Source organism: Pogona vitticeps, chromosome Z (assembly GCF_051106095.1).
Source record: "Pogona vitticeps strain Pit_001003342236 chromosome Z, PviZW2.1, whole genome shotgun sequence".
NCBI lineage: Eukaryota > Metazoa > Chordata > Lepidosauria > Squamata > Agamidae > Pogona > Pogona vitticeps.
In genome coordinates, this window is record NC_135799.1 from 718,351 (window position 1) to 741,425 (window position 23,075).

Here is a 23,075-nt window from a genome sequence, read left to right on the forward strand (position 1 = left end):
AGGAAGTTACACATGAGCTTTGTAGTCCTAAGATCTACTTGGCTCAATAAGGTAGACTCAGTAGCTTAATGTGGCCTTGCTTCCCCCTCAGGGTATAGCTATGACAGTTTCATTGTTCAAGAGACCAAAAGATTTTATAATTATTGTTTTTATTGAAAAAATAAAGTCAGTTTGATGCAAAAGCATAGCAAATAAGCGTTTTCAGGGCTTTTTGCAAAATAGAAATAAGGCAAATAATTCTCTTTTAATTACAATAGCTCTAAAATCTCTAAAAGCTTCCTTAGGGTAGGCAAAAGGCTTAAAGCCCCCCTTTCTTTCTTCCTTGACTCCTGACATCTTCACCAGTCCTTTACCTGCACGGAGCAGCAGGCAAAAAGACCTAGAAAAATCTATAATGGAAAAAGATAGAAGGATAGAACAAAAGATGGAACTCTGCACATAGTAAAACTTCCTTTTTCAATCATCTTGGTACCTCCCTTCTCCTTTGTTTCTCACACTGTCATCCAATCACGGCATAAGCTTATAGAAGCTATCCCTCCTTCTCTTCTAATGAGAAACAGGTGTTGTTTTTCTCAGTCCATTGCCTTCTACATCACAACAAATGTCTGATCTTCTTATTGGCTTGTCCTGGCCTAAATTAAAAACATTCCCACAGCCCTCTGGAAATACATTCCCAACATACAAAATATTTCATACATAGAACCAATATGGAATCCATTTTACATTGTTCACAACTATGTATCTCATCTTCAGTACATGATTTAAACCCCATAATCTGATCTATGACAGATTTATCAGGAGCTCTGAATAAAGCTCTTTCCACATTCCATGCACTTCTATGGTTTCTCCCCAGTGTGAGTTTTTTGATGTAATCTAAGGTCACCACCGCGACTAAAGCTCTTTCCACAATCTATGCATTTATGCGGTTTCTCTCCAGTGTGAGTCCTTTGATGTGACTTAAGATGACTACTCTTGCTAAAGCTCTTTCCACATACCACGCATTTATGTGGTCTCTCCCCAGTGTGTGTCCTTTGATGTAAGCTAAGGGAATCACTGCGACTAAAGCACTTTCCACATTCCACGCATTTATGTGGTTTCTCCCCAGTGTGGGTCCTGTGATGTACCATAAGCAGTCCAGCCTGACTATAGCTCTTTCCACATTCCATGCATTTATGTGGTTTCTCCCCAGTGTGGGTCCTTTGATGTACCCTAAGCTGACCACTCTGACTAAAGCTCTTTCCACATTCCATGCATTTATGTGGTTTCTCCCCAGTGTGGGTCCTTTGATGTAACCTAAGGCCATCACTGCGACTAAAGCATTTGCCACATTCCATGCATTTATGTGGTTTCTCCCCAGTGTGGGTCCTTTGATGTAACCTAAGCTGACTACTCTGACTAAAGCTCTTTCCACATTCCATGCATTTATGTGGTTTCTCCCCAGTATGACTCCTTTGATGTAATCTAAGGACATCACTGCGAATAAAGCTGTTTCCACATTCCATGCACTTATATGGTTTCTCCCCAGTGTGAGTCCTTTGATGTAATCTAAGCTGACCACTGTGACTAAAGCTCCTTCCACATTCCATGCATTTATGTGCTTTCTCCCCAGTGTGGGTCGTTTGATGTAACCTAAGGACACCACTGTGTCTAAAGCTCTTTCCACATTCCATGCATTTATGTGGTTTCTCCCCAGTGTGGGTCCTTTGATGTAACCTAAGGGCATAACTGCGACTAAAGCTCTTTCCACATTCCATGCATTTATATGGTTTCTCCCCAGTGTGGGTCCTTTGATGTAACCTAAGGGCATAACTGCGAATAAAGCTCTTTCCACATTCCATGCATTTATGTGGTTTCTCCCCAGTGTGGGTCCTTTGATGTACCCTAAGCTGACCACTGCGTCTAAAACTCTTTCCACATTCCATGCATTTATGTGGTTTTTCCCCAGTGTGAGTCCTTTGATGTAACCTAAGGTGACGACTCTGACTAAAGCTCTTTCCACATTCCATACATTTATATGGTTTCTCCCCAGTGTGAGTCCTTTGATGTAACCTAAGGACATAATTGAGACTAAAGCTCTTTCCACATTCCATGCATTTATGTGGTTTCTCCCCAGTGTGGGTCCTTTGATGTAATCTAAGGGCAAAACTGCGACTAAAGCTCTTTCCACATTCCATGCATTTATGTGGTTTTTCCCCAGTGTGGGTCATTTGATGTGACCTAAGATTTCCACTGTAACTAAAGCTCTTTCCACATTCCATGCATTTATGTGGTTTCTCCCCAGTGTGGGTCATTTGATGTGACCTAAGATTTCCACTGTAACTAAAGCTCTTTCCACATTCCATGCATTTATGTGGTTTCTCCCCAGTGTGAGTCCTTTGATGTAACCTAAGATGACCATTTTTACTGAAACTTTTTCCACATTCCATGCATTTGTACGGTTTCTTCCCTGTGTGAGTTCTTCGATGTGAACGCAGATTTCTTCTACTGCTGAAACTGTTTTTACATTCCATGTTTTTGTATGATTTGTCCCCAGGGTGATTCTTTAATCTGAACTAGCGGCACTGGTCTGAAGCTGTCTCCACACTTCAGGCATTTAACCCGTTTCTCCTTTAGCTCGTGGGTTTTTCTAAGCTTTTCTTTCCGGCTTCACACTTGACTTTTTTCAGGACCATCATGTTTGTTACCTGATAGAGAAAAAAAAGATGTCTTGAGAATATAGCACAGAGCAGAATCTAACTGGAGGTTAAACCAAAGAGTTTGCTCTGTCTTTGACTCCTTTGAAAGGCATATGTCTCCTGAAGGCTTTACTGGCAAATTTGAAAAATTAGCCATATTGTGAAAACAGCATGTACTCCCCTTGCCTAAATTCCCAAACGCCACACAGTCTGACCTTACCCATGGGAGACACAGCGGGGAACCTCGGGTTGTGCAACCAGATATTTAAACCATAGAGCTATCCAGCCAGCTTACTCAGAAATATAAGGATAGGGTTTGATTAGAATTGAGGTTTCACTGGAAAAGTTCCATGCTTTACTTGCAAATTTCCTCCACTCTACGGTACTTAATTTAAAGGCTTTGCAAGTCCATAAATGTATTGAAAATGGTAAACCCATGAAAGGAGGAAAGGAAAAAAGAGTTGGAGAACGTGGATTAGTAAAAAGCCACTGTTGGCTCAATTCAGCTTGCGATCTACAACAATTCCAACATCCCTCTCGCTCATAGTTTTGCTGAGCCAAATATCCTCCATCTTGTAAGTGTGCAATTGGTTTCTTTTTCCAAGGTGCAGGACTTTGTACTTAACCATGGCCAGGTAGGATCTTGCTAAAAAAGAGGGGGGAAATATTATTAAATGTAGCGGTGAGGGTTTAGGGTATTTTTTTTAGGAAAATAGTTAAAGTTTGAGGATATGTTACTATTGGGTGTTTCTTTTCTGGGGTATGTCATCAGAGTATGGGACCAAATGGAGATGTGATGCTAAAATGGAATGGTTTAAAGTCTTGATAATAAAGATAAATGTTAATGGATGAAGAGGAAGAGAAGTTAAACCCTACCAAGGATGAAAGAAGGTATAATATTACGATATGAAATAAACTTATATAGAACTGATATGCAAGATGTTTGGAGAGAAGTGAAAGGAGATGTAAAGTTTACTTTTTATTCATCAGCATATAAAAGTTATTTTAGGATAGATTATATATATTTACATCTAGTGATTGTGATTTAGTTTGTAAGACAGATGTAGGGCTATTAAATGTAGCAGATCGCACATTGGTGAATATGGATTTTAAGGGTACATGTGACTATAAAGAAGCTAGGAGGTAGAGGTTGTCATGATCTAGGTTATTGAAGCTAAAATGTAATTTCTAAATGGGATTTGTAGTCATGGAATGATGTAGAAAGGAAATCATCTCAGCCTGTGTCATTTTTCTAGAACCATGGAGAAGTTGTTTTTCTTTACAGCTAGCTAGGAATGTTATCGTGTAGATAGCATGACCAAGGCTATGCTTGGCGAAGACGAAAACTCATAATATCGAGGAAGAATGTCAACAACATCTGCAGTTCTCATGAGAAGAGGAGGTGGAGAGAGACAAGAATCCTTTGTCCTGATTGGCTTACACCAGTGGAGAGTGAAGGAGGGGGTGCTTTCAGCGTGTGAAGAAAATGACAGGATGGTACAGAGAGAGAGACTCTTTCTGACTCTTTTCTAACTCATTTTTAGATTAATGGATTTTACCATGGATTATTGATTTTTGAATGGACTTTGGAGTTCCCAATGCTAAGATGTAGTTCTTAGTAGAATAGAAAGGGGGGGGGGGGAGGCCTAGCCTTACCTGTTTTCTAGTTAGTAGAATTTCCTTATTTTATTTTTGTAGCTGGGATTTGTTAAGATTCTAACTACCTGTAGTTATGGAAATGTTTTTGAATGCTATTTATTTATTTATTTTATTTTATTTTATTTATATCCTGCCTATCTAGTCACGATGGACTACAAACTGAATTTAGCTAAATCTTTATTTTTCTAATAAAATAATAATACTTAAGAACTTATGCTTGGTCTCTTGAACAGACAACCTGCGACCATACTTAATTGGATTACTTACAGGCCACAAAACTATGCTACTTTGAGTCCAGTATTTTCCTGAATTCTGAGAGTTCTAAATGTCTCTAAGACTCATGGTTATAATTTGGTTTCGGAAGAGGTTTTTAATTGGGGATAGTCTTGGGAAAGGGTGCCAGTGGGACAGCCTGGTTGAGACAAGGACTCATCTCAACTCAAATAGGGGTCAACTGGACCTGGAACCTCTCTATACCAGCTTTCAGCATTCTCTTAGGAGAGCTGATCGCTTACAGAGGTTACATAAAGGAATTTTATGTCAAAATGTTCGTATAGATCAGGTCACTAAGAAATACAGTAAATCAAAGTCTTCAACATACTCACATAGGAAAGCCAGGGAAACAAGCTGGGTGTAGGTCAGCCAAACCCCTGAAGCTGATTCACTGGGAAAGTTTGAGGCTGTCGTAGCCACGGGCAGGCGCCAGGGATTGTAGGGGCTGAAGTTGGGATAAAAGCAGGTCAGGCGGAGCATCCATTGCTGCCCCTTTGCTTAAGGGTGGTCAGGCTGACAGTGGGATCGTGAGTCACAGTCATTATATGTTCTGTACATGCTTTTATAGTGAAGTTAAGCTATTCAAGTTAAATGTTTAAATACAAAGTATTTTTCTAATTATGTTTGCCTGTCATAGGTTTTTGCATCCAGAGAGAAAGGCAAAGCATGGTGTTTCTGCCAGGTCTCTCTCATTCCCTCCGGAAGGGAAACATCTATGCTTCCACCAAGGACACTGTTTGTGTCCAGGTATCAAACGTTTTCTTGACATTTTACAACATAAACATACATTAGACAAAATGGAGAAAGAATTGACGGAAATATGGAGGATAAGAGAGGGTAGTAATTTGATGTACTATGAAATGTGTAACAAAGGGTTACTACCTAAAATTATTTTTTCCTTTAGGATGAAACCAATAAAGATTTAAAAGTCTTACAAAACATAATTAACAGATTTTGAAATGGTGATGAAAAAGCAAGGATTAATAAAAAGTACTGGTATTACTATCAGAAGCTAGGAGGATTAGGTTTACCAAGGAGAAGGGAACTAGCACCTCATGGGATGCTCTTAATGCAGCCTAAATAGCATTGGCCTTTTTGGCAGCCACATCACACTGTTGGCTTATCTTCGGCTTCTGCCAAGAGACGCAAAGCGGCTCACAACATTAACATTCACACAGTTAAAAACACAATACGCTAGATATTAAAAGATAAATTAAACAATGTATGATTTAAAATACAATTAAAAGATTAAAACAGGGGGGAAAAATTATCTGCCAAAATGGGGTTCAGGGATTCCGTTATAACTTTTAAAAGCCTGCCTGAAGAGATGGGGTTTTAGCTCTTTCCAAAAGGATAAATGGGAAGAGGGAGAGCATGCCACGGGCTGAGGGCTGCCACCGAGAAGGCCCTCCTTTCCCCGTGTCCTTATAAGCTGGGCTTGCACTTGCAGTGGATGCAAGAGGAGGGTCTCCTCTGCGGCTCTGAATCACCAAGAAGAGGGACAAATGATTTCACCCCGTAGGTTGCAGAGGGTGGTGCTTTGATTGGCTCGTGACCTACCCCAAGAAGGACCCACCTGGTTGTACAGAAAACTCTGGCCAGAGGAAAACAGCGGTTCTTCTGGCCAAACAGGAGGAAGGAGGTGGACGAAGGCTGCCCGTCACCCCCCCAGGGCCCGTTCCCTCCAGTGAAGGCCACCCCCAGCAGGGCCATGAACACCGAGGCCCCTCCTGGACGGGCCTTTAGAGAGAATAGGGAGATTTCCAGAACACTCCTTTGCTGGCTCGCAAGTCGAGGAGACCCCAGCACCCAGGGGAGGAAGAGGGGGGTAGGAATGGGGACTAAGAGGGGCCCTGGGCCTGATCCACCAGAGATCTCCTTAGGTTCTTCTAGGAGAAAGGCGAGAGGGGAAAAAGGCTCCCTCCCACCTTTCCCTCTCCAAAAGAATCCCCCCCCACACACACGCAGGAGCGGCTTCTTCCGTTCCCCCTCCTGGATCCCAAAAGAAGGAAGGGGGAATTCGGGGAAGCGCTCCGACAAGCTGTGTCTCATCCACAGCAGTTAACGCAGGGTGGAGCCCACCTGGATTGGGAGCTAAACCAATAAGAACACTCTGCCCATGTTCAGAGAGGCAGCATGGTAGACAACCAAGCGGGGACCCCTGCAACCTGGGATCAAAGCCCGCCCCCCCCTTGGGCCAGGAAACCCACCGGTCGGGTGCGTCCTTCTGGGGCCTTCCTTTGTCAAATCCAAGGTCTCTCGCCTCCCCGCGGGTTGGCTGGAAGTCCCTTCAGAGGCTACGAAACGAAGTGGAAAGAACAGAAAAACTAAAGGGAAGGGAAGAAGATGGAGAGGTCATTCCACCCCCCCGCCCAGTCCTCTGCGAGGGGCGGAGAAGGACCGGTCGGGTCAAGCCCATCTCTGTGGCCTCCTGGTCCCTCAAGAGTAGCTACGGGAGACCTGGGGGTGGCGGCCCCCTCCCGAAAAGGCTCCTTTATTTATTTGTTTGTTTGTTTATTTATTTATTTATTGGATTTTTACCCTGCCCCTCTAGACCATGTCTACTCGGGGTGGCTTACATAGATAAAACAGAACAATATAAAATATAAAATATATAAAATCTGGGGCTGCCAGCGATGAGGGTGAAATGCTCCGACCTCCTTATCCGAGCGGCACAAGAAAGGGCCTCCTGCTGACGGGAGAGTAGGTGGCTGGAGAGCTCTGGGGTGTTGGATCTGTGACTGGGGAGGTGGAGGTTGGGATTCCGATTCCCCCCCCCCATTGGATCACCTCCCGCAAGAAGAACCAGCCGGGGCGGCCTTGGGCCAGCTCAACCGTCCCAGGAGAAGGAAGATGATTAATGTTTGAATAGGATGGTGGTGCCTCTGATGGCAATTAGAAAGAGCTCACCTGCCTGGCAAAGGTTGGAGGGATCTGGCGTGTGATCCCTTCTCTTTCGATCCTGGGAGGAATCTCTCCTCCCCCTCCCTGGGAGAAGAAAAGAAGCCAAAGGATCCCTCTGGAGAGATCCTGGGGGGGGGAGAGCAAAAGGCTTTCCCTTTGGAGGGCTGCCTTTCTCCTTCTTCCATCCGGTGGGGCAGAGAAAGCAGGGAGGGAGGGAGGGAGGGGCCTTTTGCAAATGGGGGGGGGCTCTGAGTGGCGCATCCAGGAGAAGAGCCCCCCCTTGCAGCCAGGAGAGCCGGCCAGAGGATCCTCTCCTTGCGGGGGGGGGAGAGAGATCTCCTTCCCGCCTCTGCCCAAAACCCGTGGCCTTCCTGGGCCTCTTTCTCTTTCTGCCCTGCTTTCCATTTGGGGGGGGAGGCTTTTCCTGCAAGGCCACCAGGAAGCCCCCCCCCAAACACACACACAGAGAAACACCCTCAACACACAGGCACGGGGGGGGGGGAGGGAAGCAATCTGTCCACCCACCCCCACAACCCCTTTCCTGCAGCCTGGGATCTGGTCGGGGGAGGGGGATCTGGTTGGCCCCTCCCTCTCCTCCATCCAGATCCACTGAACCAAGAGATGCTCCTGAAGAGTCCCTTCAAACCCCATAGACTGGGAGGGGGGAGGGGGATCCTGAAGAGGCTCAGGATGGGAGGCCAGGCATCTGTGGGGGGGGGAGGTAGGAAGGGAGTCCATCGCCCCCAGAAGACCCCCCTCTCCTGCCCCAAAAGCCCCATTTCTGGGACCCCCCCTCGTGCCCTCCCTTTGCAGACCCCCCTCCCTCCCTCCCTCCCTCCCTCCTCCCCACTGCATCGCATACCCCGCTTCCGACCTGGGGTGTGTGTGTGAAGTTTTGGGGAGGGGGTTTCCTGGAGGAAGGAGAAATTGGGGGGGAGAAAGAGCACCGGGGGGGACGCTCCCCACTTCCCCCCCCTCTGCCACCCCCCCAAAAAAAGGCTGCCTGCAAGATCCGGGGAAAGAAGGGGGTCGAGGGGAACAACCTCCCCCCCCGACACGCACAGAGAAAAGGGCCTGGGTGTCTCGCTCGGGGGGGGGGGAGGGACTAGATCGAGGCCCCTCCCAGACTTCCCATTCGGCCCCCCCTCCCAATTTAGCCCCCCCCCCCTCCATGCGGGGAGGAAGAGGAGGAGGAGGAAGGCAGGGAGAGAAACAAAGGGACCCCCCCTCGCCCCCCTCCCACAAAGCGGGCGAGGCCTTTCGTGCTTCGCAGACGGAGCGGATTGTGAGGGGGGGTCTCCGGGGTTGGCGGGGGGGGGGAAATTCTCCATCTCTTTAGCAACTCCTGAGCCCCCCCCTAAAAAAAAACGGTCCGGCAACACCCCCCCCCCCACATTTGACGGCTCACCTCCTTGCCGGTCCTCTGGCGGGAAACTCGCGAGGAATCCGCTCCCCTCCCCCTACAAAGCTGCCTCTTCGGGGGGGGAATCCTAGAGGGTGGGGGGCAGAGAGCGGGGCTTCCCACCTCCGGTTCCCCTTCGACGCCGCTCCTGCTTCTTCCTCCCTGTTTTTTCCCCCTGAATGGAAAAGGGGGGGGCGATGGGGGGAGGGGAGGTCGAGGACGAAGCGGGTGGGGGGAGGGGAGGCAGAGCGGAAGGGGCGGAGCCTGAACGGGGGGGGGGGAAGAAAAGATATTTTCCTCTCCTGAGGGAGGAAGCTTTGAGCGGCTCCCAAAGCCAGGAGGAGGAGGGGCGAGCTCTCATTGGGCCTCCTTTGTCTTCTGGGAGGAGCCTGAACCTCTCCCCCATGAGCGTCACCGGGTTGCCAGGCAACCCCCCTCATAGACGCCATAATAGGGCAGGGGGACGCCCAAGGAGACCGAGGCTTGGAGGGCTTCTGCCCAGCAACGGGTGACGCGCAGGAGGCGCCAGTTCTCATTGGGTCCCCATTGTTCTTCGTGGAGAGGCTGCTTTGCAAGGGGGGAGGGGCCGCCAGAGGAAGAGAGAAGAAACGGGAGGGGGGGGCAAATATGCGCTGTTGTTCTCCCTCAGGTTCAGGGGTTCACTCCTGCCCGCCCCTTGCCTGCGTGTAGTCACGTCCACACCCTGCCCTTCTAAAGGCTTCTGAGTCAGGCAGAAGTTCAACAGGGCTTTTCCTGAGGTCCCAACCGGCTCCTCTTTCCCCACACGTTTGAATGGGGCAAGAGAAGAAATCCCAGTTGTGGGACGAAGGAGACGAAGGAAACGTGGGCCAGCTTGGGGGGGGTCACATCTCGGTGCTTGGGGGGGAAGCCCTCCCCCCCCAGAAAGGAGGCAGGGGTGGAGAGGGAACTCCCTGTTGAGAAGGACCAGTGACTCCACTCAAACTGGACCGTTTTTTTGGGGGGGGGGGGTTCTTTCCCAATGACTCGGGGTCAACTCAGAACCCACCCAACCTCTCCCCTTTTTCTGAGGGAAAAAAAAGCTTGTTTTTTTAATAAGGACTCCAAACTCTGTACCAAAGATTCAGACTCGAACTTTAGCCAACGTCCTTGGAGGAGGCCTTTCCTCCCATAAAAAGGGGGTCCCTCCCCCCCCCCGATCTCTGCAAAGAGGCCAGGAATTCTGGCAAGGGGTCGTCGGTGGGGCAGAAGACAAGGTGGTGGGGTTGGCGGCAAGGAAAGGAGCAGGAGGGGAGAAAAAAAACACAGGTGACCATTAGTCATTTTGGGGAGGGGGGTCTTTTTTGCTGTCATGCTGAGGCATGCCTTTGGAACTGCAACCGAGGGTGTCTATCTCCGGACTAGATCAGACGGAAAGCTCTTTAATCTCTCCAGATTGAGAGCGAAGACCAAAGTCCAGCTGAAATGCATGCGGGACTTCCTCTTCGCAGATGATGCAGCCATTGTTGCCCACTCTGCCGAAGACCTCCAACAACTCATGAATCGTTTTAGCAAGGCCTGCCAAGACTTTGGACTAACAATCAGCCTGAAGAAAACACAAGTCATGGGCCAGGGTGTGGACTCACCTCCTTCCATTACCATCTCTACACAAGAATTGGAGGTTGTTCATGACTTTGTGTACCTTGGCTCAACCTCTCTCTAGATGTCGAGCTGGATAAACGCATTGGCAAAGCAGCCACCATGTTCTCTAGACTCACAAAGAGAGTATGGCTCAATAAGAAGCTGACGACACATACGAAGATCCAGGTCTATAGAGCCCGTGTCCTGAGCACACTCCTGTACTGCAGTGAGTCCTGGACCCTTTGTGCACGGCAGGAGAGGAAGCTGAACACCTTCCATATGCATTGCCTCCGACGGATTTTTGGTATCACCTGGCAGGACAAAGTCCCAAACAGAGTAGTCCTAGAACGAGCTGGATTATTCAGCATGAATACATTACTGAAACAGCGACGTCTACGTTGGCTTGGGCACGTCGTGAGAATGGCTGATGGTCGGATTCCAAAGGATCTCCTGTATGGAGAATTAGTGCAGGGAAATCGCCCCAGAGGGAGACCACAGCTGCGATACAAGGATATCTGCAAGCGGGATCTGAAGGCCTTAGGAATAGACCTCAACAGATGGGAAACCCTGACATCTGAGCATTCAGCATGGAGGCAGGCAGTGCATCATGGCCTCTCCCAATTTGAAGAGACCCTTGTCCAGCAGGCCAAGGCAAAGTGGAAGTCACAAAAGCAGCAAAACCAGGGAGCTGGACAGGGGACAGATTGGATTTGTCTTCAGTGTGGAAGAGATTGTCACTCTCGAATTGGCCTCCTCAGCCATACTAGACGCTGTTCCACGTCCTCCATACAGAGCACGTCACCATAGTCTTTCGAGACTGAAGGATGCCTAACAATAACAAAACATTAGCCATTCTATTCTTTTTTAAAACAAAAAAATTGGGCAACAGGAAAGAGGAGCAGAAGGGCGAGACAAGCCTTTGCAAATTAAGCAATTCAGGCGCTTTCTAGGAAAATATTCTGCTCTTTTAAAATGGTGCCACTCATGCTAAGCTCAGGCCATGAGAGCGAAGGACACGGGCACTTCCTGGCAGGTGATGCCCAGCGTTGTATAGTCCTCCATTTCAGCCATATTGAATTAGGAGACAAATTGGAATCTGTGTCTGCTTTTCCATAGATTAGTCACATCCTGCCACTGTATGCTAATCAAATATTGAAAGCCTTTGCTCATTAGAAGATTCACAAGGTAAGAACATTATGACAATTAACAAAATGATCACCTATCATTAGGGACGTCTGCATCGGTTCCCCAGTATTGATTTTCAAGAGCTTCCTCAGATCAAGTTCACTTCCACCTACAGCCTTTTTAGCAAAATAGTTCTGGATTCCCAATTGGGCAGCTAGGTTTTCTTTTTGTCCTTTTTGATTAGGCTAGCTCATGTTTAAAAGAAAAACAGAAACAGATGGTGACCCCATGATTCCAGACAGCCCTTTTCACTGTCTTCCTAAGCTTCATCTCCTGCGTCTTTCTAGGAGGAGCGGGAGGCTTAAAACGTCCCTTCGAGGCAGAGCCTGTCAGACGGAGGAGGAGGAGGGGACCCCATCCCCAGGTTGTGGGTGCCCCCCCCCGGGGCAGGGACTCTCCCTGGCTGAGCGCCTCCTTTAAAGCTTTAGACTGAGAAAGGCCTGTTTATCCAGTGGAAGCCAAGGCAATGCTTTTCCCCCTCTGGGTCTCCTCGAGAGGGAGGCGGAGGGGGGATTCAAAGGGGAGGAGGGGGATCTCTGGGGCCTGGATCCCACCCCCTTTTGTTTTTAAACTCAGATCTCTGGGGAGGGAGGAAGGAAGGCTCTCTCTGGGCAAGTTGAAAGATGGCAAGAAGCTTGCAAAATGGGGTGTGTGGCCTGTGTGAGGAAAGGTTTGAGGAGTAATCAGAAACCTCCCCCCTCCCATCTCACTTTCTGAGTTTACAACCTCAGTGTTAATTAATTGTTCAGCTCCGTTTTATACACACACACACACACACACACACACACACACACACACACAAAGGGCATCTCTCTCTCTCTCTGTCTCTCTCTCTCTGTATATATATATATATTTTTTTTTCACCCTCTTCCTAAGCTTCATCTCCTACCTTACCTACCTGGACTGCAAGTGTTTCCTGTGGAAAATCCCTGAAATGAGGTTGCAGGTAAACACCTGACATGGTGCAAGCCCTTGGCAAATCCATTCATGCATATGTTGGTCGAATGCAACTTTTAGGTCCAAAGGGCAAAAGGTCTCTGGACAAGTGGACTTAACTGGCCTAGATGTATGGCCTGTGAACTAGATTACTGACCAGATACATGGAATGGCACTGATAAAAGTAAATTCTGTAATGAATGTGGTGTGCTCCTTTGCATGCTTTCTGTGAGTGAAGTCTGCAACTATTTGCTTTTCTTTCAGCTGAAAATAAACAAATATCTATTGGATCTCCCTGCTTTTGGCTGATGGATTAATACAAACTCATCCAGGTCGAAGGAGTCACTTCCCTCATGGTCGGGGTCCCAGGGACCGGTGAACACCTCCTCCGGAGAGCCTCCTCCAGTCGCCATGCTTTCCTTTCCCTTTCCTCCTGTTCTACCCTTTCCTTCTCCTCTCTTAACCGCCTTCTCCACTCCATAGCTTCTTTCTCACCCCAGTATGACAGTCTGGGGGCGAAACCTTTTCTCCTTCCATAGTCTGCCTCCTCCCGAGGCACCCTCACCCTCTCGCTTCTCCCCGTCCATGGATCTTCTACCCAGATCCACTCCCATCCCCCGGGTATCCTCTCTCTCCCCCCCCTCTAGCTCACCATGCCTCTCTTAACGGTTTTCTCCCTACCCCCGTTCCCACCTTTTCAGACAGGGTCTGCATAGCAACAGACATCTTCTGTATCCCCTGTACCTAGTCTTCGGTATCTACCCCTTGGTGTCTGATCGCGACACGTGTATCCCTCTGAGAAGATGTCTGGGTCCCGCGTTCTCTTCTAACTGAGGACGACACTCCGGCGAGGACGTCCACTGTCTCGCCTCTGTTCTCACAACCCATAGGACTTTTTTTAATATTCTGGGCCCTCTGACTAGGAGGAAAGGGGGCTACGAATGAGAATTCCTAAATTCCGAAGGAAGAAACAGGTATGTTTGCTTAGCCCAGCTGCCTTGGCACAACAAAGAAATCAAAGGCCTAAAGGCTGCCCAGAATGTTTCAAAACAGGAAAATTCCTGAGCTGGAGAAGTGGAGCCTTTTGTTGCCTTCAAAACATGCTGAAGGGACTGATGGGCAGCCGGAGCCTCATGAAAAATTAATTAATTAACACTGAGGTTGTACACTCAGAAAGTGGGGGAGGGAGTGGGGGGAGGGAGTGCTCTCTGCTCAGGCAGAGGTTTCTGCCCCCCCCCGAGCCAGGCCATTTCCCCCGGATGTTTCTGTTGGGCGCAGAAAAGTGACCCCCCCCTCTCTGCCGTCTCCAAGGGACGAGGCTGACTCTGGTTTGCCTTCCTCCCCAGTGAAACCTCTCAGGTCGTCTTGGGCTGCAAAGGGACTTTTGTTCGGGGCATTTGCCCAGGAATCCTGTTTGGATTTGGAATAAAAGCATCAGCTTGTCGTCCCAAAGCCTTACCGAGAAAAGGTGTTTAGAATGTCCGCAAAATCTTTTCACCCGTGAACTTTGATGTAAATTTCAAATTCTACCAAAGAGCGAACTACCTGGAAAACCTAACCATCCCAAAATACTGGCAGGCCTTTTCAGGTGCTAGATTTAACTGCCTTCCATCCTCAGTTTTGGGAAGGTTACCATAGTATACCTTATGAAAATCGACCACATCCCTGCAATGATAAAGAAATTGAAACATTAGAGCATGTCTTTTTCATATGTAGTTTTTACAGGGATGATTTATGGGGAGGGAGAGAGAGGGAGGGTCACAATCCCACCCTGGGAGGCAGGACACTTGCAAGGATCTCCTCCAATCATGTGTGTGTGTGTGAGCATCGAGGAAATCAGTCTCTGGTGGTGGTGGTTTTTTTCTCCTGTGCATAGAGACCTCCCTTTTCCTTTTTTGCTTTCCTTCCTTCCATTGGGAGGGTTTCCAAAGGGAAGGAGATGCGGCGACTCTCTGGGTGACCCCCCCCAGGCCTTCCTTCACACACGCTTGGCTGTGGGGCCTTTTGGATTCCCTTTTGGGGGGAGGTGGCATCCAGGAGGAGGAGGTGATGCCCCACCCCTCAGGAGGAGGAGCCTCAGGGTGGGTGGGGCACTTCTCTTTTGCTCCGCCTCTTCTTCCTTCACTGCTCCTGCCCACCCACCCCACGTACATCTCTCCTTGCAATGAGGTTGGGGAGCCCCTCCCACCATAGCCCCCCCCATAGGTGTGGGTGTGTGGGGTATGTCAGGGTTGGTCTGGGACTTTCTTAAGAGGAGCTCCTGCCTTCCCCAACACAGTGCCGAAGCCTTGCCGAGAAAAGGTTTTTCGCGTTAACCCACGCTGCTGCTTTTTCTGGCCACCTTGGCCTCCAAAGGACCTTGAATGGAATTACTACTCCTTTCTACTGGCCCAGTGTTTCAAAATCAGCCGGACGTAATGTCAAGGAAAATTGCAGGCCTGAGCAGAATGGAGTACAGTGGGGTCTTGACTTAAGAACGGCCTGAGTTAAGAACATTTTGACTTAAGAACCGCTCTCATAGGAAAATATTGACTTGACTTACATACTTAGATTTGAGTTAAGAACTGAAAAAAACCCACGTGGGAGGCAGGGAAAGTGCAAAATTTGAACTTTCAGTTAACTGTTGGCCAGTGAAAAGGGTGCCTGTCTGCTTCCTCACTCCTCCCAGCATTTAGAGAGTGGATTGGGAGACAGTCTTCAGACTGCCTGGACTGTCTTTTCCCTGCCTTCCCTGAACCTTTCTTGACCTAAGAAAAAAAGAAACAAAATATCCCCCTCTAGTGGTCGAAGGCAGAATAGCAGCTTCCCATTAGTTTCTATGGACGGAAAAGAGCAGATACGGATCAAATGGTTTTCAATGCATTCCTATGGGAAATGCAGATTTGACCTGAGAACTTTTTGACTTGAGAACCGCCTTCCAATACGGATTAAGTTCTCAAGTCAAGACCCCACTGTAGTTTAATGAGAAGCCATATTAATCAGGTGTGCTGAAACTGAGTCAGGATGACTCAGCAGAGATGATGTAGTCCAGGGCTGATGTCACCTGGGGATGAGGTAATGTGTAATGAGGTAATGTGTAACCTTATTGGTTGTGGATACGTATATATGTAGAGCTGTACAGTTAGTTGTATCTTCGCCTGCTTGAAGACCACATCTGCCTGCTATGCTGCCAGACTGCTGTATATATTTGCTGGAAATACACTATGATGAAGGAAATGCTGCTGGACTGCGTGTGAATTATTCCTGGACTGCCTGAACCGCCAAATACTCTGCTAAACTGTGATTTCTGCTGAGAAAACTGACACGTAATTGTGGCAGCTGACCTGTTTGTCAGAAAATTGGACGTGCGACTCACGTTACTGAAGCTGAACTTCAGAGTATGCCTGTGATTTTCAAACCTTTTAATCAAATGGGGTTTGTGGGATGTTGTTGTGGGACTTTTTCCACCTAGTGAGACTCTTTTCTCCTTCCCGCTTCCAGTGACCTTTGAGGAGGTGACCCCGTATTGCCCCCAACTCAGAGGGTGGGATCTTCTGGATCAAGGCTTAAGATCTCTGCGCGAGGACCTCCTGCTGGAAAAGATTTCTGGGAACGTCTCTCCAGGTAACTCTATTTTTTTAAAAAAAATGTCTAGTGCATACATAATGCAAAAGCCATTCCCATTACTTAATCCCCCCTCCCACCCCACTCTCTGTCCCATTGCAGACGTGGGATACGAGAGCTTCGAAACATGCCCTTAAAATGTTCACATTTCAACCGTGCCCCCTCCCTCCTTCCCTCCATTTTCCTCTCTCGCCGGAACCGGAAGTGGAGGCCGTGCCCCCCCCTCCCTCCCTCCCTCCATTTTCCTCTCTCGCCGTTTCTTCGGACCTCTTTTCCCCGCCGGAGGGAGGTGGGTCGATTTGGGGGTCTCTGTTGGGGGGGAAGGAGGGAGGGGGGAGGGCAGTGGGGTGGGGGGGCCCTAGAAAAGAGGCTCCTCCTATTCGCTCCCCCCACACTCCCGCAGGGCAGAAAAACGCCCCTCCCGGCCCTCCCACCTCACCCCCACCTCACACTCCTGGGGGGGGCAGGAGGGGCCCTTCCGTCCCTCTTCCCCTCCTCTGTGTGTGTGTCTGTGTGTGTGTGTGGGGGAGAATCTTCAGTGGGGCTTTTGTGTGTTTCCCCCCCCTCTCTATTTTCTCTCAGAGTCCCCTCAGGCTCGCCTCTTCTCCCCCCCCCACCGGACTTTCTCCAGCCGAAGTCTGAGCGCGATCCCCCCCCCCAGGAAACCCCTTTTGTTGGAAAGCTTTGGGGAAAGGGGCCCTTTTGTGGGGGGTGTCTGGGCGGGGTGAGATCCCGATACTCCAAAGGGGCAGGAGGGGCAAACAGCAAGGCCCCCTCGCCCCCCCCCATTGTGTGTGTGTGTGTGTGTGTGTCTTTGTGTGTTTTCCCTCTGAGCCCCCTCAGGCTCGCCTCTCTCCCCCCCCCGCCTCTTCCCCCCCCCCGACCTTCTCCAACCAAAGTCTGGACGCAACCCCCCCAAAACCCCTTTTGTTGGAAAGCTTTGGGGAAGGGGTCCTTTTTGTGGGGGGTGGAGGAAAAGGAGGAGTGCGAGGGTGTGGGTGTAGGGGGTGGGGGGACTATAGGAGGGGTCCACAGAGAAATGAGGCTTGGAGGGGGGGAGAAGATAGGGGGTCGGCTGGGAGGGAGGGATGTGGATGATAAGGATGATACTTCATTTCTATGGCAGCCTGCAACGGAGGGAAGTTCCTGGAACGCGAACCAGGCCCTGACCTGAACCCAGACCCTCAACACCCCCCCACCCCCCTTCCTACCCACCCAGAGCAATGGGGGCAGGAGAGCCCCTGGGGGGGAGAGGGGCTGCCCCTTTCCTACCCTGGGAAAAGTGTGTGTGTGTGTGTGTGGAGTCTTGTGTGAGGAAATTGTCTGAATCTCCTCTTGGTTTCCAGGAAGAGACTTTCTTAGAGGCAAGAAATTCCATCATTAGATTCTTAATTAGCTTAGAATTCATGCATTCTTTCATTGAAAATTACTTTTCTCCTGCCTTTCTCCTCTTTGCTTGTTTATGTCTTTCTGCTTTCGTTGGCGCAGGGGATGGTGGTCGGCTGGATGGCCGGACCTTGGGGGCCGGAGAGGCTGAGCGAAGGGCCTCCTGGAAGGTCTTAAAAAGCAGACAGAAGTTGTGTGTCATCATCACACGGGTGGTGCCAGACCACCACATTCTTCTGCATAGCCTCTTTCTGGTTTTGTGTGAAATATTACGAGGAATTAATGGAAACCTGAAACACTCCACAGGCTGAGGGTTGGGGGGGATTGAACAGGAGTCCCCCCCCCAGTACCACTGTCATTCGCAGAGTGACACCACACGAGGAAAAATCCCAGAAGCTGAGTTGCCTTTTTGTCAAGTGACCACTCCTCCCCCAGGCACAAAGCCATGGTCAGGGCTGTGAAGGGTATCAAGCAGAAGAGGGTCTCCTGCAGAGTCCAGGGGTCCCCAACCTCTGGCCTCCAGAGGTTCTTGGACTGCAACTCCCAGAAGCCTTCACCACCCCCTCTGCTGGCCAGGATTTCTGGGAGCAGAAGTCCAAGAACATCCGGAGGCCCAAGGTTGGGGAGACCCCCTGCTGTAGACCCTCTGGGCGGCTGCCTTGGCTGTGGCCACCCTTCAGCCTCCCTTTGCTCTGTCTGGCTCGGCCTCCTTTTCCAGCTGGAAAGGCGGGCACGAGATTGTGCAGCAGTTTTGGGCTATTTCCTGGCTTTTGGAATCGTGGGTATTGAAGCACACAAACCCACCCACCCACCCACTTTCATAAACCAGAGGGTATTTTTTTGAAGAATTGAATTCTCCAGATTGTCAGAAAGACAAAAGGCTTCTATGCTAAGGGAAAGCTTTTGGTTTTGTCCATCCAAGAAGGCTCTAGAATGATTTGGGTTTTTTTTCTTTTCTCCGTAGAATGGGGTGAGATGATTTGATGCTCTCCCAGTTTTCTCTGGACAAAGAGAGAAACCCAAAGCCCCCCTTAAAGCAGGTAAGATCTGTTTCATTCTTTGGGATCAGAAGCACCGTTGTGTTTGTTCATTCATTAAACGATAACCCTATGATAAGCAGGATGCAAGATGTTGTAAAGCTTGCATCAGTATTTCAGAAAATTTTAGCCCAATCGCAGGAAGCATTGGGAGTGTTTGGAGGGCGCCTCCTACCAGATCTTCCGTGGTGCCTGGTGAGGGCAAGAGGGGCCACTGAGATGGGCGTGACAGTGCAAAGGAATTGGTGTGAAATCCCCATATTCTGAGGTTCACTTTGAGTCTCTTCTGTCAACTTCCTTCTGTCACCCCGTTCTGGAGACCTCTGGTTTGTGAAAGCAAACACACACTGTCAGTTCCCTGGCTGAGTGGAGGTTTCAACCTGGGTTGTGTGAGTCCAGTTTTACTGTCTACAGCAGTGCCTCTCTGAACATGTGCAGAGAGTTTTTCTTTTGGTTCCCAGTCCTGCTTGGCTCAACCCTGTGGTCACCAAGAGCAGGTGCTGTCGGTGTGATTCCAACCCTGGACAGCCTGGCATGAGGCTCTCGATGCCCCCAAATGTAAACTGAGAGCACGGAGAGAACGAAAAAGGGCCCGTACGTTGCCTCTGTAAACAGGCTTCCTTCAATCACGAGGCTTTGCTTCCTACAGTCAGGAGACTTAGCTTGCTCCAATCATGAGTCTTATGGAACTGACGTTAGCTGAAGCTCTACAAACTGATTGGGACACGCCTCATTGGAGGTGGAAACTGCAGGCTCAGAAGCAATGGGGACTCCTAATGTCCGAGCATTCTGAGCTCATAGGCTAAACACTCAAAACCACGTTTTCTTAATTTTTGGGTTAGAAAAGAGTCTGTGTGGGTCTTATAAACAAAGGTGTCTCATCAACAGAAAAATACAGTATTTTTTAGAACAGGTTTATCAATCTTTTTAACCTCTTCCCCAATGTTTTCTTTGAAAAAAAAAGTTATCCAAAATTCCCTGGCTTCCACGCATTTCTAATTATTTTCATATTAAATCTTTAATGTTGGTTATAATACCTGAAATACATCTTAATTGATTTGTTATATAATAGCATTTAATACTGGTTATCTGACAACCTTCTTTTTGTAATATCTAACAAAATTTCTTATTAATTCTAGCTTTCTTACTTCCTTGTGGGTTTCCCGCCAGAGGACCTGCAAGGAGGTGAGCAATTGGGGGGGGGGGAGTTGCAAGACTGGGGGGGGGGGGATAAGGGGTAAAAAGGCTTTGCAGAGAGATATTTAAAAAAAAAACAAACAAAAACCAGTCTCCCCCCCAACCCCAGAGACTGGACAATCCACTTGGTCTGCTCTGCACGAAGGCCTTGCACAGTTTGAGGGAGGGGGGGGAGTCATCTCTTTGTTTTGGTCCCTGCCCTCCTCCTCTCCCTCCTTGGGAAGGGGCCGAATGGGAAGTCTGGATCCCGCCCTCCCCCTGCCCCCGAGCAAGACACCTGGGGGCTTTCTCTGTCTGTGTTGGTGAGTCCTCCTCGACCACCTTTTCCCCCCAGATCCTGCAGGCAGACTTTTTGGGGGGTGAGAGAAAGAGGGGGGGAAAGTGGGGAGTGTCCCCCAGTGCTCTTTCTCTCCCCTCCCAATTTCTCCTTACTCCAGCATCCCCCCAAACCTCACACCCCATGTCGGAAGCAGGATATGGGCTTGGGGGGAGAAGGGTGGTTCGGCTGGGGGTGATGGCTCTCCCTCCGTCCCCCCGAGATACCTGGCCTGCTATCCTGAGCCTCTTCAGGATCCCCCTCCCCCCTCCTAGTCTATGGCGATTGAAGGGGACTCTTCAGAATGGCTTGGTTCAGTGGCTCTGGATGGAGGTGAGGGAAGGGAAGTCCAGATCCCCCTCCCAACCAGATCCCAGGCTGTTGATCCACTGCAGAAAAGGGATGGTGGGTGTGTGGAGGGATTTCCTCCCTCCCTTTGTGTTTGTGGGTTTTTTGGGGGAGTGGGGGCTTCCTGGCAGCACTGCAGGAAAAGCCTTTTTTTCCACCTGAGAGGAAAGCAGGGCAGAAAGAGAAAGAGGCCCAGAAAGGCCACAGGGGTGGGGCAGAGGCGGAAAGGCGATCTCCCCCCCCCCCCCGCCCCGTGAAACAAACTTTTTCTTAGGGGGGAGGAAGGTGGCGATCATCCACAGCACTCATGCTATTTATATTCATTATCTGATTTGCATGAACCTATCAGAGGGCTGGAGAGGCGGAGTCAGCAGCTACCCGAGGCTTGTCAGGAGGAGGAGGGAGGAGTCAGATGGGAAGCAGAGAGAGTGAGCCTGAAGGGGAGGTCAGTCTGTGGTCCTTAGAGAGGGTGGCAGAGTTAGGGGTTAAGAGTGTGGAACTTACGGAGAGCGAAAAGAGTTAAGAGTGAAACAAGTTATTAATAATCTAATGAATGCATTAAAGTCTGTGAAGAACCCGTTTAAGCCAACTGTAATCCATAAACCTCTGTTGTTCAACTTTATCCTCAGCTTGGACCTCAATCTTTCTAATTAAAGGGTGTCGACAGAGGTCAGCGGGTGGCAGCGAGATAAAGGACGTGTGAGCTGGGTGAAACGAGCAGGGTCCACGTGTGTAAACGTCACATTGCCTCTCTGAACATGTGCAGAGTGTTCTTATTGTTTTAGCTCCCGATCCTGCTGGGCTCCACCCTGCCTTAACTGCTGTGGGTTACATGCTGCTTGGTGTGGGGCCTCTCCCGAATGTTTCCTTCCTTCTTTTGGGATCCAGGAGGGTGAACAGAAGAAGCCGCTCCTGCGTTTGGGGGTTCTTTTGGAGGGGGAAAGGTGGGAGAGAGCCTTTTTCCCGACCAGCCTTGAGTCAACCCCAGGTGGGGTTGTCTCCAGGCATCCAAGGGGAAGTTGAGCATCCAAGGGGTTTTCCAGAGTCCCGTGTTCTGGTCATCTTTTAGGTCCCCAGACCCTATGAATCCCAGGTTCCAGAGGTGGAGTTTACTGGGAGGGCCCCTGGTGCCCCATCCCGGTCTGGAAAAGGGCCTCCCACCAAGTGACTACTTTGGAGAAAGACCTCATAATCAAAACCTTACCACCAATTTGCTAGTTTGGTGGAAGGCTGGGGGGAACTCCTCAGTGTATCCTAATTTCTGGGTTTGTCCTGAGTTAACTTTCTCAACCTTCCTTCAGTGTCCAATTAAACCATTCCACTTGTCCATTTGCTTGGGGATGATAAATGGAAACCTTTGGTGGCTTCACCCCTTACAATTACCACATCGGTTCCAAGATCCAGATCATAAAATTGGTCAGGGAAGACATCTTGAAGGAAACCTGTTCTTGAAAATATCCCTATTCTGTCGAAAGGCCTGTCCAGGAGGGACCTTGGTGTTCATGGCCCTGCTGGGGGTGGCCTTCACTGGAGCGAATGTGATCGGCGGCCTTTGTCCACCTCCTTCCTCTTCTTCAGCCAGAAGAACTGCTGTTTTCCTCTGGCCGGGGTTTTCTACACCCCCAGGTGGGTCCTGCTCGGGGTAGATCACAAGCCCGTTGAAGCACCACTCTCTGTAACCTTCGGGGTAAAACATTTGTCCCTTCTCTACCCCCTCCCTTCTGATTTTACTACTGTGTATAGGATCCCATCCCCCAAGTCAATCTTATGCTCTATTTTCGTAGTCCCTTTGGGTCCCGCTTTGCCTCTGATATCCTCCAGTTCTGAATCCTCTCGCTGCCATTTTCGTAATTGTTCTCATGAAATGTGCAACACCTTTTCTTCTGGTGTCATTTCCTCCACCTCCCCAGTTCGTCCTTCTGCTGCAGTTTCAGCCAGGTCTTCTATTCCCGGCCAGTCTCTCCCCAAGAACTTCTCTCCTCCTAATCCTGGGATGACCCTGATCTCCAAGTCTTGTCCTCAATTTTTTAAAATATGGCTCAACTGGCGGCACCCAGAGGCAAGAAGTTTTGATGGCTAGGTCTCTATACTTTGTTAGTTTTTCCAGTTCTTTATTTTCAACTCTGGCCTCCCCTGGAATGGCAATGTCAATGATCCGGGCATTTCTTTTTTCTATTCTTACCATCTCTGGTCAAGGTGTCTATCTGTTTGGATCCAGAAATCCCACAAGATCTTGACTTCCTCGTTTTCTGACACCTTCTCTACCTGATGTTCCCACGGGTTTTTGGAGTCTGGCAAGTTCTATTTTTTGCATAATGACCAGTGCACTAACCTTGTAATCTGTTTGTGAAATCTTTGGACATTCACCGATGAGGTGTGATAAGGTTTCATCTTTTTATTGGCAGAGTCAACCTGTGTTGTTAGCCTAACTCTGTTGAATTAGCATCATGCTTTCCATTGGTATTTCTCAGGTGTTGTCCATGTGGTGGTTTATTTTTCCAGCTGTTTAATTACTTTTCAAATTCTTGTTTCTTATATTGAGCCTTGGTTTCTGT

General features: G+C 49.1%; 2 protein-coding genes across 5 annotated transcripts in view; one reads left to right on the forward strand and one right to left on the reverse strand.

The window, feature by feature from the left end:
• The window catches only part of LOC140702922 (uncharacterized), a 354,469-nt gene that overhangs the window by 47,617 nt on the left and 283,777 nt on the right, over positions 1-23,075 (forward strand). Inside the window, exons 1-4 of one of the 3 annotated variants that reach the window (XR_013539547.1) lie at positions 16,430-16,525; positions 18,587-18,662; positions 19,799-19,844; positions 21,150-21,248. The exons of 1 other annotated variant lie outside the window; for it this stretch is intronic. The gene's annotated coding sequence lies outside the window, so the exon portion shown is untranslated. Of the gene's footprint in view, positions 1-16,429; positions 16,526-18,586; positions 18,663-19,798; positions 19,845-21,149; positions 21,249-23,075 lie in introns of those variants that run through there. One more of the 3 variants, XM_078382540.1, reaches the window with a different exon arrangement.
• Positions 131-9,085, reverse strand: LOC144585068 (uncharacterized). 2 transcript variants are annotated; one of them, XM_078382530.1, is made up of 3 exons: positions 8,920-9,085; positions 6,818-6,904; positions 131-2,684 (listed from the first exon to the last, which is right to left on the reverse strand). In XM_078382530.1, exon 3 carries the CDS (start codon positions 2,508-2,510, stop codon positions 837-839), a length of 1,674 nt encoding a protein of 557 aa, XP_078238656.1. In that variant the 5' UTR covers positions 2,511-2,684; positions 6,818-6,904; positions 8,920-9,085; the 3' UTR covers positions 131-836. The 2 variants fall into 2 exon arrangements, with proteins under 2 accessions (XP_078238656.1, XP_078238657.1); XM_078382531.1 differs by lacking the exon at positions 6,818-6,904.